The 16,034-nt window shown below is 47.7% G+C and overlaps 1 protein-coding gene across 4 annotated transcripts in view; it reads left to right on the top strand.

The window, feature by feature from the left end:
- The window catches only part of LOC139280197 (sperm-specific sodium:proton exchanger-like), a 654,445-nt gene that overhangs the window by 28,156 nt on the left and 610,255 nt on the right, over positions 1-16,034 (top strand). For 2 of the 4 annotated variants that reach the window (XM_070899784.1, XM_070899785.1), the window contains one exon: positions 4,598-4,726. The exons of 1 other annotated variant lie outside the window; for it this stretch is intronic. In XM_070899784.1, coding sequence (XP_070755885.1) covers positions 4,598-4,726 — 129 coding nt within the window. Of the gene's footprint in view, positions 1-4,597; positions 4,727-16,034 lie in introns of those variants that run through there. One more of the 4 variants, XM_070899787.1, reaches the window with a different exon arrangement.

Below are 16,034 nucleotides of genomic sequence, written 5' to 3'. Positions count from 1 at the left end.
GCATTCTACCACTACCAGAGTGCGCATCTGTTGGAGTCCCAAGGGATCCCAGCATCCCTTGGGAGCACTGCATATAAGCAGGCCTCCCATGCTCTGTCAGCACTCTGGAGTCAGAACATAGGGGTCAAGTTTCGGCCTGAGTTGCTCCTATTATTTTGGAGCAACTAGTTTAGAATGCAGTATCTTAGAAATTGCAATTCTCGGCATTTAGTTTGCTCCAGTTCTAGTGCGAGAACAGTTTCATTTTGGAACAGATTTTTTTTTCAAAAGGGGGCGTGTCCGGCCACTTATGCCTGTTTTGAAAGTTTAGGCAGCGAAAACTTACTCCAAACTAACTTAGAATGGAGTAAGTGTAGATTTTCGTACGCTCAGAAAAACCTTGCCTACACTTAGAAATCAGGTGTAGGGAACGAGAGATGGGGGGGGGGGGGGGGGGAGGGGCGGAGTTTACAAACATTAAACACCACTTTTACAAATAAAAAGCCATCATCAATAATAAATGATAAATAAATCAATAAATAAACCAATAAATCAGCCAAAAAATTTTTTTAAAAAATAATAAAAAATCACTCAAATAAAAAATTATTTCTACTCACCTACTGCAGCACTGGAGAATAGAGAGAAGGCGGGGGAGGAGAGAGAGAGAGAGAGGGGGGGGAGAAGAGAGAGAGAGGGGGGGGAGGGAGAAGAGAGAGAGAGAGGGGGGGAGAAGAGAGAGAGAGAGAGAGAGAGAGAGGGAGGGAGGAGAGAGAGAGAGAGAGAGGGAGGGAGGAGAGAGGGATGGAGGGAGGAGAGAAAGAGGGAGGGGGGGAGGAGAGAGAGAGGGAGGGGAGGGAGAAAAGAGGAACGGGGGAGCGGGGGGGAAGAAGAACGGGGAGAGGGGGAAAGAAGATGAAGCTGGGCCCCGCCGAGGACTTCGGGCGGGGCCTGCGCGCAGCCCATGCCAGGCTGCCAACGCCGCCGACTCTTCAGGCGGGGCTCGTCCCCAGCGAGAGGCCGGGCGGGCCCCGCCGCCGAAGCCGAGCCCCGCCGAGTACTTGGGCGGTGCGCGCACGCAGAAGACGCCGACGAGGGAAGATGCATCAGGCCACTCGGCCCCGGATAGGGGCGACGTCCCTTCAGCCTGCGATAGGGTCGTCGCCCGGGAGACGGGACATGCTGGGAGGGCTGGGAGCTACTGCGCACGCGCGCAGCTGCCGGCACTGTTTTTGGCGCAGGGCTGTAGCTCCGCCCCCAACAGCTCCTGCTGTGCCACACCGAGCTAGAAACAGGCCTATAGCTATCAGAGAATTGTGAGGTAAGTATTCTACAAATTAGGCGGGCCTCTCCGATGAGCATCGTTCTAGTGGGAGTCCGAAACTTGAGCCGAAAGAGACTAAGGTCACACTTACTCAAGTCTACAGTACTCCGTGTCATTGCTTTATTTGCGACATAACAATTACCCTAAAAAAACTCAATCAAGTTAGTTAAACACGATTTGCCTTCAACAAATCCGTGCTGGCTTTCCTTAATGAATCCACACTTGTCCAAGTGACTGTTAATTTTGTTCCTGATTATCATTTCTAAAAGCTTCCCCATTACCGAGTCGTTGTTGTTGCTAGGTTTATGCTTGCACCTTTTTTTGAACAAGGGTGTAATGTTTGCAATTCTCCAGTCCTCTGGCGCCATCCCCGTATCTAAGGAGGATTGGAAGGTTATGGCCAGTACCTCTGCAATTTCCACCTTTACTTCCCTCAGCATCCTAGGATGCATCCCAGCTGGTCCTTGTGACTTATTACTTTTACAGCCAACCTTTCAAGACCCTCTTCTATCATTTTTTATTCCATCCATTATCTCAACTACCTCCTCTTTCACGATGACTTTGGCAGCATCTTCTTCCTTGGTAAAGACAGATGCAAGGTACTCATTTAGTACCTTAGCCATCTACCTCCATGCATAGGTCTCCTTTTTGGTCCCTAATTGGTCCCACCCCTCCTCTTACTACCCATTTACTGTTTATATACCTATAGAAGACTTTTGGATTTCTTTTTATGTTAGCTGCCAATCTATTCGCATACTCTCTCTTTGCCCCTCTTATTTTCTTTTTCACTTCCTCTCTGAACTTTCTATATTCAGCCTAGTTCTCAATTGTATTCTCAACCTGACATCTGTCATACGCCCCATTTTTCTGCTTCGTCTTGCTCTCTCTATTTCGTCATCTGTCCCGCCTGTACAGGTCCCAACTCTCCCAGAACAAGTCCCAATCTCTCAGGAATCTAAAACCCTCTCTCCTGCACCATCTCTCCAACCTCGCATTCATCTGCTCTATCCTCCTATTTCTGTACTCACTAATCTTTTTCCTAGCTCCCTAAAAACTGCCTCTTTCTACCTTTGTCGTTGATACCAATATGGACCACGACCATTGGCTGTTCAACCTTCCCCCTCATGAAATAGCGAATCAGGTGAATTAGGAGCTCCAGAAACGTGGGATTTAGGAAAGGACACCAGAAAAAGAGGAATGAAGAAAGGGCACCAGAAACATGGTGTTATGTATGAATAAAGAGTCTGACCAGATGCTGTGAGCTCAAAGTAAAGTGTGACTGTAGTCTTTTATTACAGTGCCTCTCCAGCCTGTGAGGCCTCCTTAAGTACAGGTGCTCCCAAGGGATTGTGGGATCCCTTGGGACTCCAGGGGATGAGCCCTCTGGTGGTTAAACAGGATTTTACATATTTACAGGTTTATATATATATATAACACATGGGATTTAGGAAAGGGCTCCACAAACAGGGGAATGAAGAAAGGGCTCCATAAACAGGGGAATTAGGAGCACCAGAAATGGGAATGGGCACCACAATCAGGGGAATTGGGAACTCCAGAAACACGGAATTTAGGAAAGGGCTCCAATGAAAGCGGAATTCGGAAAGGGCACCAGAAACAGGGGAATTAGGAAAAGGCTCCAGAAATGGGAATTAGGAAAGTGCGCCAGAAATAGCAAAATTAGGAAAGTGCTCCAGAAACAGGAGAATTAGGTAATGGTACTGGAAACAGGGGAATTAGTAAAAGGCTCCAGAAAAAAAGGAATTAGGAACTTTGTAAACCGGGATATTAGGAAAGGGTCCAGAAACAGGTGAATTACGAGCTCCAGAAACAGGGGAATTATGAAAGGGGACCAGAAACAGGGGAATTAGGAAAGGGTTCCAGAAACAGGGAAATTTGGATCCGGCTCCAGAAACAGGGAAATTAGGAAAGGTCTCCAGAAACAGGAATTTAGGAAAAGGCACCAAAAACACGGGAATTAGGAAAGGGCTGCAGAAACAGCGGAATTAGGTGCTCCAGAAACAGGGAAATAAAGAATGGGTTCCAGAAACAGGAACATTAGGAAAGGGCTCCAGAAACCGAGGAATTAGGAAAGGGCTCCAGAAACACGGATATTTGAAAAATGCTCCAGAAATAGGAAATTAGTAAAGGGCTCCAGAAAAAAAGGAATTAGGAACTCTATAAACATGGATATTAGGAAAGGGCACCAGAAACCTAGAATTAGGAACTCCAGAAACAGGGGGATTGGTAATGGGCTCCAGAAATAACATAATTCGGAAAGGGCTCCAGAAAGTGATAACTTGTGCAATAGATAATTAGTGGGGTAGTAGAACAGAAAACCATTCTATTAGGAAGCAGGTTATAGGGCTTTTATTTCCAGAATCATTATAAGGAAACCGATGGAAGATTTGGAAGGATGAAATAGATGGACCAATGGTCTTCTACGCCCAAAACATTAGTATGTTGCTGGTATTGATTACACATCTCCAAGATGAATAATGGCCTGAACACAACGGGGTCTGGTGAATAAGTAAGTGTGCTGACTGCAGATACAGACTGAACTCAGCAGCTTTTTGGAAGTTCATGATGGGCAAATGGACCATCTATTTGGAGATGGTTACCTGGAGGCAACCCTCAATTCTACATTCTAGAACAAAAGGCAACTGGAATAATGCTCAGGCATGGGGATGTTGGACATTGGCTTGGACAACCTGTCAATCCCACGAGCAGGGAAGATTCCTGATTGCCTTTCCCTAATTTCCCATCATAGCTCAGATTATTCACAAGATTTAGATGAAGGTCACCCTGGATCTCCTGAGTCTGAGCACTGATGGACACATTTAGATTCCTTACAGGAGTCTGCCACGGATGGACAGTTAGACCAAGCACAGCAGCTGTTATAAATTCTGTTTAATGGCATGGCTCCTGAAAGGGCAGATTTATTACAGCTGGTGTACCAGCGATCAGTCGTGACAACACTGGTGGACTCCAAAAGAACCTCTACTCTGAAAGCCGATAATATGATACACTGCTGCTGAACAGTTTCTAATGGTGTAAACAAATGTTCTTGGGGAGAATAAGCAAATACTTGTAAGAAAAGAAAGTTGCATTATACAATGTATACAAGTCACCATTATTTGTGATAAAAATATTTCTGCCAAGTGGGCACCTCTGAATAGCGCAAAAGTATTTTTTTAATCAGTTTTGTAGAATAATCTATGCCACTCTTCTATTCAATAGATATTATTTTGACTTGGAGAGTTTAGATAGCGGGTTAATTTTTTAAATCTGATTTTATAGGTTCGCCAGTACAGCGAGACCTTGGCAAACATCAATCCATTGCTAATTATTCATGCATTCATGCCAGTTTTGATTTTCAGTAGTGCTTTTGAAATTGAATCTCACATATTTTTGAAGTCACTTTCACAGGTAAGGCAGTATGACCGTCTCAAACTTTCTCCTTATTTTTCACAGTCTCTAATTTGCAGTTGAGCATTTTTCTCATTGTTAAACATTTATACCTGGAATTAATAGTGCATAGAAAATGCAAAAAAGCATAATTTCTAGATATACTGCAGATTTGAAATTCTTTTTATCAATAATCAAGAGTAAGTACATTAACTGTGAGTAAATGTACCCAACTTTATATCAGCATTTGAAGTATAAATGTGCTAAATGTAAAAAACAAACATATGGCTTCTGGCTAAGTGCGGGGAAAGTCACTGTGGCCACTAGCAAAGTTCCAATAAAGATCCTATTACTCGAGGGGCCGTATGGCCTACTCCTGCTCCTATTTCTTATGTTTATCTTCTCAGTTGTAGGTAAAATGAGACTGGCGTGTTTGCAGAAGGTAGGCAGCAAGTCCGAAACAGGACTGGTGCTTGAGAGAGCAGCAAGAATGGGAAAGGTCAACGGTATTTGGGATGGCAGAGTAAAAGTGGCGGGAAAAGGAAACAAGAAGACACAGGGGAGGATGCCATTGGCACTTTTAACAGGGTGAGTTTGCAGGAGGAAGTGGGCAGGAAACCATTTTGTGTGGAGAGACGACGAGTTGGTTTGACTGAGAGGTCTGATGATCACAGGCTCTCAAACAGTGCTACTTACCTTGGAGACACAAATCAGTAGATGAGAGGACTTAATTGAAGATTGGAAAGTTTTTGAAATCTGGTTGGAAGAGGAAAGGAGCGAGGTCCTGGGGGAAGGAAGGAACAGAAGCGGGGAAGGGAGGGAGAAGGGAATGAGTGAAAGGCGAGGAGATGACGGAGGAGGAAGTGGAGCATAAGAAGGAGGAATATATTGGGTAAGTGAGAGGTCACCCTATTTAAATAAAGATGGCAGATGCCTGCAAACTAGGGATGTACCTCAGGCCTGCCCTGGAGACTGCAAAATGTGGCATTGATGGGTTTGGGTGGGGAACCACGGCCCCACCCAGAAACATCCTGTCCTCACCAGTTGCCTTTATAAGGGAGCCGAGAAAAAGTCCAAAGTTGCTGACATCTTTTTGGGTATCTCAGCCCTGGGTCCCCAAAGTGATCCACACATGCATCATTGAATAGGCCAGTATATTGCTTTCTAGTTGGCATATCAGCCTCCAAAGATCTGCAAGGCTTCTGTGAAGCCAAAACAACAGGGATTCCTAACATAGGGGTCTGTGCCCCCCTCCATGCAAGGCTTTATAATGTGCTGGCACAGCTACAGTCCACAACAAGACTCTTGAGAGCTCCCTCTGGAACCTAGCATATCTGGGTCCTGGCCTATTTTCCAGCAGCTGCACCACATTTCCACCAGTTATAGCGGGATTATGTGGGAAGGGTTGAAGATTTTACTCCTAATGAATTATGAAAGCAGTTAAATAGAGCAGGCTTAATGCAACTTGTGTTTTAACCTATAAACCTGAAGTTAATTACATCACATGCATTACCCAGTTGTAAATAATTACAATTATGTCATTAATTGTGCTGTATAGTCAGCAAGTACTATATTAAAACACACATCATGCTTAAAACTGACTAGCAGCCCTGGAATCTCTGGTATGCTGACAGGCTATACTGGGCTCTTCTCTCTCTATGCTACCAGCCTCCCCAATGAGGCCAAATTCGAACCCATTTTTAGCAGTGCTAGATCCCCACTCCCCTTATGTTTCTGGACCACAGAATCCACTTTTTCTGTGCTGCCAGACCCCAGGAATTCTTTCCCAGTGCTTGTAGAACCTAAGACATATTCTGTTCCCCCTCGCCCCTCCACAACAGTGCTGCTGTAAGCCTAGGACCTCCTTACTGCTGCCGTCACTCAATATTGATAGATTGAGGGACCCTCCTTTCCAGAACTCCAAGAACCCAGTGCATCCTAGTTTGCTGGGGGAAGTAAGGGTGGAACTTAGAGGTGCTGTCCACAATCTTCCAATCTGCCTTAGATACAGGGGTGGTGTCAAAGGACTGGAGGATTGCAAATGGTGCACCCTTGTTCAAAAAAGGGAAGAAAGATAAACCTGGTAATTACAGCCTAGTCAATTTAATGCGGTGGTGGGGAAGGTTTTAGAAACAATAATCTGGGAGAAAATTAACAGCCGCTTGGACAAGCATGAACTAATAAAGGTGGGCCAGCACGGATTTGTTAAGGGAAAGTTGTGTTTGACTAACTTGATTGGAGTTTTTTAATGAAATAACGGAGAGGGTGGATGAAGTTGTGTGCATGGACTTTAAAAAGGCATTTGATAAATTACCACATAATAGGCTTGCTAGCAAATGTTGTTAGCCCAGGGGATAAAAGGAGCAGAGGCAACTTGCGTACTAGATTGACTCAGGGATAGAAAACAGAGTTGTGATGAATGGCTGTCTTTCGGATTGGAGTGAGGTATACAATGGAGCTCTCCAGGGTTCAGTACTACGGCCACTGCTGTTTTTGATATACGTTAATGACTTGGACTTGGGGTGCGTGGCACAGTTTCAAAATTTGTAGCTGACACGAAACTTGGAAGTATAATAAACAGTGAGGAGGATAGTAGAGATGTCAAAAGGACATAGACCTTGTGGAATGGCAGATAAAATTCAACACAGAGAACTGAGAGGTGATGCATTATGATAGAATGAATGAGGAGAGACAATACATGCTAAATGGTACAATGTTAAAGGGGGTGCATGAAGAGCGAGACCTGGGAGTGTTTGTGCACAAATCTTTGAAGGTGGCAAGACAGGTTAACAAAGCAGTTAATAAAGCTTATGGGATCCTGGGCTTTATAAATAGAGGCATAGAATATAAAAGCCAGGAAGTTATGCTAAACCTTTATAAAAAACTAGTTTGGCCCCAGCTGAAGTATTGTGTCCAATTTGGGGACCACACTTTTGGAAGGAGGTGAAGGCATTTACTAGAATGGTTCCAGGGATGAGGGATTACAGCTATGTGGATAGACTGGAGAAGCTGGGGTTGTTCTCCTTAGAGCAGAGTAGGCGATGAGGAGATTTGAAAGAGATGTTTAAAATCATGAAAGGTTTATAAAGAGTAAATAAAGAGAGACTGTTTGCAATGGCTGAAGGGTCGATAACCAGAGGACACAAATTTAAGGTGATTGGCAAAAGAACCAGAGGCGTCATGAAGAAAAGCATTTGGCAAGAGCGGAGGAGGGGCACTAACTGGATTGCTCTTCAAAAGAGCCAATGCAGATTTGATGGGCTGAAAGGCCTCATTCTGGGCTGTATTATTCTTTGATTCTATGATCACCTCTTTGTCCTGCCAGGCCTTGACATGTCCCCCAATAATGAGACAAGAAAGAAAAAGAAAGACTTTAGGGCTGAATTTTCAGCTCATTTGCGCCTCAGTCAGCCCCCCCGCTGACGGGGCGTTAAATGCTGGTTTTGGGTGTTATGCTGGGTGCCCAGGATTTACCGCCCGGCCGGAAGGTTCGGCTATTGGTTTACGCTGGCGCAAAAACTTACACCCCGCCCTCCGTTTTTAGCGTGATGATGATGATGCCAATCGTGCAATGCTGAGCTAGTGCCCCAGATGGAACATTCGGCCTTAACGCCCCATTTAATGCCCGCCCCAGGAAACACCTGAAAAAACCAGGCGGTCCTATGGTGCGGCAGGCGGAATTGGCAGCATTTTTAATGGAGGGATGAGGATTCTACAATGCAGGTCATATTGACTACAACAGTTGTGCACATAATCCTGTGTGAAGCTCCAACTTGCAAACTTCACTTTTATCTGCCATTACAGTGCCATTACAACTTCAGTGAGAAAATTTAATGGGGCCATTACTAGTTCGCCAGCATATCATGCTCCATGCTATTGCAAGCGGTGTCAAGCTAGGGGAAGGACTCTTGGCCATGTCGGCCACGGATGATGAGATGCCAAAGGTGTCTGGGGAGGAGGGCTTACCCACCATGGGTTTACAGGCACCAATACTCAGACTCTCAGCTCTCTGAGGAGCAGCGTGTGAGAAAGCTGCGCTTCCGAAAGGAAGTGCTGACCGAGATATACCATCTCCTACAGGCAGACCCATGCCTGCACCGCTCTGGAGGCAGCCTTCAATACTCCCCTCAACAGGTATCCGAATTAATTGTTGTGTGCTGCATGTTGCACAGCTTGGCCATCATGAGGGGCCAGGGCATTGCCAGTGGGGATTGCAGGCCCACCTCAGGAGGAGGAGGAGGAGGAGGAGGACGACCAAGAGGAGCCTAGCGAGGCCCCCATTGGATAGCCACGCCATCCACGGGGGAGGCAACGTCGAGATGCTGCACATCGCCAGCTCGTAAGGGACCGGCTCTCCTAAATGGAGGAAACTGAGACACGCTATGTGCCCCCATAAAGGCACATGTCTGGTGAACGTTGGAATGATGCACAAAACACCAATGGCAAATGATGAGTCGTAAATTTTACTGCAACAAAGTCACAAAAACACCCTCTACCAAAATAAAGCCATATAATATACAACATTATATTGCAGGATACTAAACAACAATGAAACTTTTTTACTGCCGCAAGTTTTGGCTCGGGCACACAAAGTCCGTTGTGTAATGCCTGACTTAATGTGAACGCTCCTCTGTTGTGTATCTGTAAAGCATGCACTCCCATGTTCTGCCACCAGGGAGCGCATCCCCTGAAGTCTCCAGGGATCCCAGCATCCCTTGGGAGCTCTGTATATAAACCGGACCCTGAGGCCTGTTCCTCACGCTGGAGTGTCTTAATAAAGACTGAGGTCACTGTTACTTTAACCTCCCTGTGTGCAGTCTCATCCCTGTTAGGAACACAATAACTGGTGACGAGTATACGAATCCAATGCAAAGATGCAGCAAACTGGGCATCCTAGAGAAGTTCGCGAAGAGTGAGGACTGGGAAGCCTATGTTGAACGGCTAGACCAGTACTTTGTAGCCAACGAGCTGGATGGAGAAGGAAGCGCTGCAAAAAGGAGAGCGGTCCTCCTCACGGTCTGCGGGGCACCGACGTACAGCCTCATGAAGAATCTTCTGGCTCCGGTGAAACCCACAGATAAGTCGTATGAGGAGCTGTGTACACTGGTTCTGGAGCATCTTAACCCGAGAGAGAGCATGCTGCTGGCGAGGTATCGGTTCTATACGTGCCAGCGATCTGAAGGTCAGGAAGTGGCGAGCTACGTCGCCGAGCTAAGGCGACTTGCAGGACAATGTGAGTTTGATGGCTACCTGAAGCAAATGTTCAGAGACTTTTTTGTACTGGGCATTGGCCATGAGACCATCCTACGAAAACTTTTGACTGTAGAGACACCGACCCTCAGTAAGGCCATTATGATAGCACAGGCCTTTATGTCCACCAGTGATAACACCGAACAAATCTCTCAGCACGCAATGTTCATAAATTAACTGGAACGGTGTTTGCAAGCAGAAATGTACAGGGCAGAAACTACGAGTCTGCAAATGCCTGCAGGCCTCAGGTGACCCAGATGACTGAGAGTCCGCAACAAAGGATGAATGCAAGGCAATTCACACCTTGGCGTTGTGGAGGCTTCCATTCAGCCTATTCATGCCGCTTCAAAGGGTATGTTTGCAAGAGCTGTGGAACAATGGGGCACCTCCAACGAGCTTTCAGATGAGCAGCAAGCTCTGCAAAGCCTGCGAACCACCACGTGGCAGAGGAAGATCGGTCCATGGTGGATCAAAGCAATTTCGTGCCTCAGAGAGGAGGCAGATGCTGAAGTACACGGGGTGCACGCATTTTCGACGAAATGTCCACCTATAATGCTAAATGTAAAATTGAATGGCTTACCCATAGCCATGGAACTGGACACTGGCACTAGCCAATCCATCATGAGTAAAGAGATGTTTGAGAGACTGTGGTGCAACAAGGCACTCAGACCAGCCCTGAGCCCCATCCACACGAAACTGAGAACGTACACCAAAGAGCTCATCACTGTCCTGGGCAGCGCCATGGTCAAGGTCGCCTATGAGGGCATGGTGCACGAACTGCCACTCTGGATTGTCCCGGGCGATGGCCCCACACTGCTTGGAAGGAGCTGGCTGGGCAAAATCCGCTGGAACTGGGATGACATCTGAGCGCTATCACATGTCAATGAGGCCTCATGTACACAGGTTCTTATCAAATTTCCTTTCCCTTTTGAGCCAGGCATTGGAAACTTCCGGGGCGATGGTGCGGATCCACTTGATCACAGAGGCACAACCCATTCACCACAAGGCGCGAGCGGTACCTCACATGATGAGGGAGAGAGTGGAAATCGAGCTGGACAGGCTGCAACGCGAGGGCATCATCTCCCTAGTGGAATTCAGCGAGTGGGCCAGCCCGATTGTTCCAGTACTCAAAAGTGATGGCACGGTCAGGATTTTCGCCGATTATAAAGTAACTATTAATCGTTTCTCGCTACAGGACCAATACCTGCTACCTAAGGTAGACGACGTATTTGCGATGCTGGCAGGATGCAAGACGTTCACCAAGCTCGACCTGACTTTGGTCTACATGACGCAGGAACTGGAGGAGTCTTCGAAGGGCCTCACCAGCATCAACACGTACAAGGGACTGTTCATCTACAACAGATGCCCGTTTGGAATTCGGTCAGCTGCAGCAATCTTCCAGAGAAACATGGAGAGCCTACTCAAGTCGGTACCATGCATGGTGGTTTTTCAGGACGACATATTGGTCACGGGTCGGGACACTGTCGAGCACCTACAAAACCTGGAGGAGGTCCTCCAGCGACTGGACCGCGTAGGGCTGCGACTGAAGAGGTCGAAATGCGTCTTCATGGCAACAGAAGTGGAGTTTGTGGGGAGAAAGATCGCGGCGGATGGCATTCGGCCCATAGACGCCAAGACAGAGGCTATCGGGAACGCGCCCAGGCCACAGAACGTCACGGAGCTGCGGTCGTTCCTGGAACTCCTCAACTATTTTGGTAACTTCCTACCGGGGTTAAGCACCCTCTTAGAGCCCCTACATGTGTTATAGCGTAAAGGTGAGAACTGGGTATGGGGGGGAAAAAAACAATTAATTGCTTTTGGGAAAGCCAGAAACATTTTATGCTCCAACAAGCTGCTTGTATTGTATAACCCGTGTAAAAGACTTGTGCGAGCATGTGATGCGTCGTCATACGGAGTCGGGTGTATTACAACAAGTTAACGTTGCGGGGAAGTTGCAACCTATCGCCTATGCCTCCAGGAGCTTGTCTAAGGCCGAGAGGGCCTACAGCATGATTGAGAAAGAGGCATTAGCGTGTGTGTTGATGGTAAAGAAAATGCATCAGTACCTGTTTGGCCTCAAATTTGAGCTGGAAACCGATCACAAGCCCCTCATATCCCTGTTCGCTGAAAATAAGGGGATAAATACTAATGCCTCAGCCCGCATACAAAGGTGGACACTCGCGCTATCTGCGTATAACTATACCATCCGCCACAGGCCAGGCACTGAGAACTGTGCGGATGCTCTCAGTCGGCTACCATTGCCCACCACGGGGGTGGAAATGGCGCAGCCTGCAAACTTGTTGATGGTGGCGCAGCCCGCAGACTTGTTGATGGTCATGAAAGCGTTTGAAAATGATAAATCACCTGTCACGGCCCGCCAGATTAGGACTTGGACCAGCTAAGATCCTCTGCTGTCCCTAATAAAAAAACTGTACTGCATGGGAGCTGAGCCAGCATCCCCGTTGAAATGCAAGAGCTAATCGAGCTGTTCCAGCGGCGCAAGGACGAACTGTCCATTCAGGCAGACTGCCTGTTATGGGGTAACAGCGTAGTGCTACCCAAAAAGGGCAGGGAGATGTTCATCTCTGATCTCCACAGCACACACCCGGGTATAGTAATGATGAAAGCGATAGCCAGATCCCACGTGTGGTGGCCCAGTATCGACTCTGACTTTGAGTTCTGTGTACGTCAATGCAGTGTGCTCAGTTGAGCAACGCGCCCAGCGAGGCACCAATAAGTTTGTGGTCCTGGCCCTCCAGACCATGGTCGAGGATCCATGTCGACTATGTGGGCACGTTTCTCGGTAAAATGTTCCTGGTGGTGGTGGATGCTTTTTCAAAATAGATTGAATGTGAAATAATGTCGGGAAGCACTGCCACCGCCACCATTGAAAGTCTGAGGACCATGTTTGCCACCCACGGCCTGCCTGACATACTGGTCAGTGACAACGGGCCATGTTTCACCAGTGCCAAATTTAAAGAATTTATGACCCGCAATGGGATCAAACATGTCACCTCGGCACCGTTTAAACCAGCCTCCAATTGACACGCAGAGCGGGCAGTACAAACTTCAAACAGAGCCTTAAACGAGTCACAGAAGACTCACTCCAAACCCACCTGTCCAGAGTACTGCTCAGCTACCGCACGAGACCCCACTCGCTCACAGGGGTGCCCCCGGCTGAGCTACTCGTGAAAAAGACACTTAAAACCAGACTCTCGCTGGTTCACCCCAACCTGCATGATCAGGTAGAGAGCAGGCGGCAGCAACAAAATGTAAACGATGGTCGTGCCACTGTGTCACGGGAAATTGATCTGAATGACCCTGTGTATGTGCTAAACTATGGACATGGTCCCAAGTGGATCGCGGGCACGGTGATAGCTAAAGAAGGGAGTAGGGTGTTTGTAGTCAAACTAGACAATGGACAAATTTGCAGAAAGCACCTGGACCAAACGAGGCTGCGGTTCACAGACTGCCCTGAACAACCCACAGCAGACACCATCTTTTTCGAGCCCACAACACACAACCAAAGGATCAGCGACACCACCCCGGACCAGGAAATCGAACCCATCACGCCCAACGGCCCAGCAAGGTCAGGCTCACCCAGCAGCCCTGCAGGGCCACCAACACGCCAGCCCAGCGAGGGCACAGCCAACATACCAGAACAGACATTTGTACCGAGGCGGTCCACCAGGAAAAGAAAGGCTCCCGACAGCCTCACCTTGTAAATAGTTTTCACTTTGACTTTGGCGGGGAGTGATGTTGTGTATCTGTAAAGCATGCACTCCCATGTTCTGCCACCAGGGAGTGCAATCCCTGAAGTCCCAAGGGATCCCAGCATCCCTTGGGAGCATTGTACATAAGCCGGCCCCTCAGGCCTGTTCCTTACTCTGGAATGTCTTAATAAAAACTGAGGTCACTGTTACTTTAACCTCACTGTGTGCAGTCTCATCTGTGTTAGGAATACAATATCCTCCATTTTATATTTTCGCCGAAACTTGCAGTCGGAGGCGCAAACTATTTTCAGGCACTAACTTTAACGCCCCGAAATCCAAAAAGCCCAAAATCTAGCCCGTACCTTCAGGAAATCCCAATGTGCTGCACAGCTAATTAATTACTTTTGAAGTGAGGGCACTATTGTAATGTAGGAAACAGCAGCCAATTTGCATATCGCAAGGTCGCACAAACACATGAGACAAATGACCATAAAATCTGTTCATTTTGTGATGTCTATATACGAAGGGTATATATTGGCCAGCACAAGAGGAGAACTCCCTTGCTCTTCAAATAATGCTGTGTGATCTTTTATCTCCATCTGAGAGGGAAGATAGTTTATTGTCACATGTGAAAGGCAGTATGAGTACAGTACAGCACTCCCTCAGTACTGCACTGACATGTCAGCCTAGATTATGTGCTCAAGTCTTTGGAGTGGGGCTTGAACCCATAACCGTCTGATTCAGAGGCAAGAGTACTATCATTGAGCTGCAGGTGACACTTCCCCAGTGCAATCATACTGCTGTAACCACCCGCTGCCTGTCATTTGGGTTTCAAAAAAATATAAAGATAGAAAAAAAAAACATATTTTAATAATCAGTAATGCTCATTTATGATTTTTGTAAAAGAATGGACAGATGAGTAATTTGGACCTAGAAATTTGATCATGCTTCCCCAATTTTACAGTGTAAAATGGGCACCTAAGGGTCCAACATGCTGGGTGATATGTGCACTCATTCTGCACTGGAAGTGCCCGGCCCACAATCTTGGACTGGACTCCTCTACGTGGCCAGGGTGTGTGTGGTGGAAATATTTTTTTTAAATGCACAGGGGAAGAAATTCACCTCCGCCCAAAACAGGGTGCACCTACTGCTTTTTGCCAGTCATTTCCGCCGCATTGGTTGCGGCAGCCATTGGATCAAAATTCAGCATTTTTGCTGAAAAAATGGAGCGGAGCGGTATTGCTTGGCGAGAATGGGCAGTTTGCAGCGGTCTGGGCGTGGAGTGGCGTTTTGGACCGTAAAATTCATCCACTGCTGATTTGCTGCTAACGAGCCAGCTGCTCCCAGGTCTACTTAAAGGGCCGGGTTTGCAGCTAGGCCCTGAGCAGGGAAGCTGTTTGAGTGGAGGCCATGGCTAATGCAGCAGTCGCAAATGGACCTGCAGATTTTCCGACGCTGAAGACCCTCATGGAGGCTGTGGAGGGAAGGAGGCAGATCGAGTCGCAATGTTTTCATGAATGCCTGGAGAGAGATTGCTGAGGAGGTCTCCGGGACTTATATTCATGACCGAACCGCGACCCAGTGCCGCAAAAGGCTGAACGACATAATTCGCCTAATGAAAGTGAGTACATGTTCCCCTAACTCCTGCATTCTCGCAATGGAAGCTCTCTTTCATGTCACAGTTACAGCTGCATGTCAGGGACACACACTTGTGCACTCATTGCTGAGGCCCCATGCCACTGCTACTCAGCAAACCTCCTTTGTTTTGCAGGCGAAGGTTGCTCATAACAGTGTGGAGCAACAGAGGACTGGGGTGGCGAGGCCGATATGCAGCAGCTCACTCCCTTGGAAAAAAGGGTCCAGATGCTAGTGGACCCACATGTTGCCTTCCCTGTGGCTGCCGGTCATGCAGATCCCACTGTGGGCAGCATGGGTAAGTGAAGGCCTTCCTTTAATGCCATCTCTCCTTGAAAGCGCCAGCACCTACCGCGCATTTGCTTATGATATGTGCAGCCTGCATGCGTCAATGGCCTACCTCCCCCTCACGGTAGCCCTTGTGCCCTTTATGTTTGCAGATGAGAGACCGAGTGGAAGCCAAGGCCAGGGACACAGCGCTGATGCGACTGGGATGACAAGCCAGGATGACATCCTTGAGGGCACTGGCAGCCGAAGCCAGACAGGCTCATGATATTGGGAGGCCAAGCCAGGAAGACAGCCTTGAGGGCAGTGGCAGTCGTGACCATGAGGAGGCTTATGATGATATTGGGAGCTAAAGTCTGGATGAGAGCCTTGAGGGCACTGGCAGCCATGGCCATGCCGACATCCTAGAGGCCATTGGGAGCGAAAGCCTGGACGACACCCTGGAG

The sequence above is a fragment of the Pristiophorus japonicus genome, chromosome 14 (genome assembly GCF_044704955.1).
Source record: "Pristiophorus japonicus isolate sPriJap1 chromosome 14, sPriJap1.hap1, whole genome shotgun sequence".
In the NCBI taxonomy this organism is placed as follows: Eukaryota; Metazoa; Chordata; class Chondrichthyes; family Pristiophoridae; genus Pristiophorus; species Pristiophorus japonicus.
This window is presented reverse-complemented; position numbering and strand designations above follow the sequence as displayed.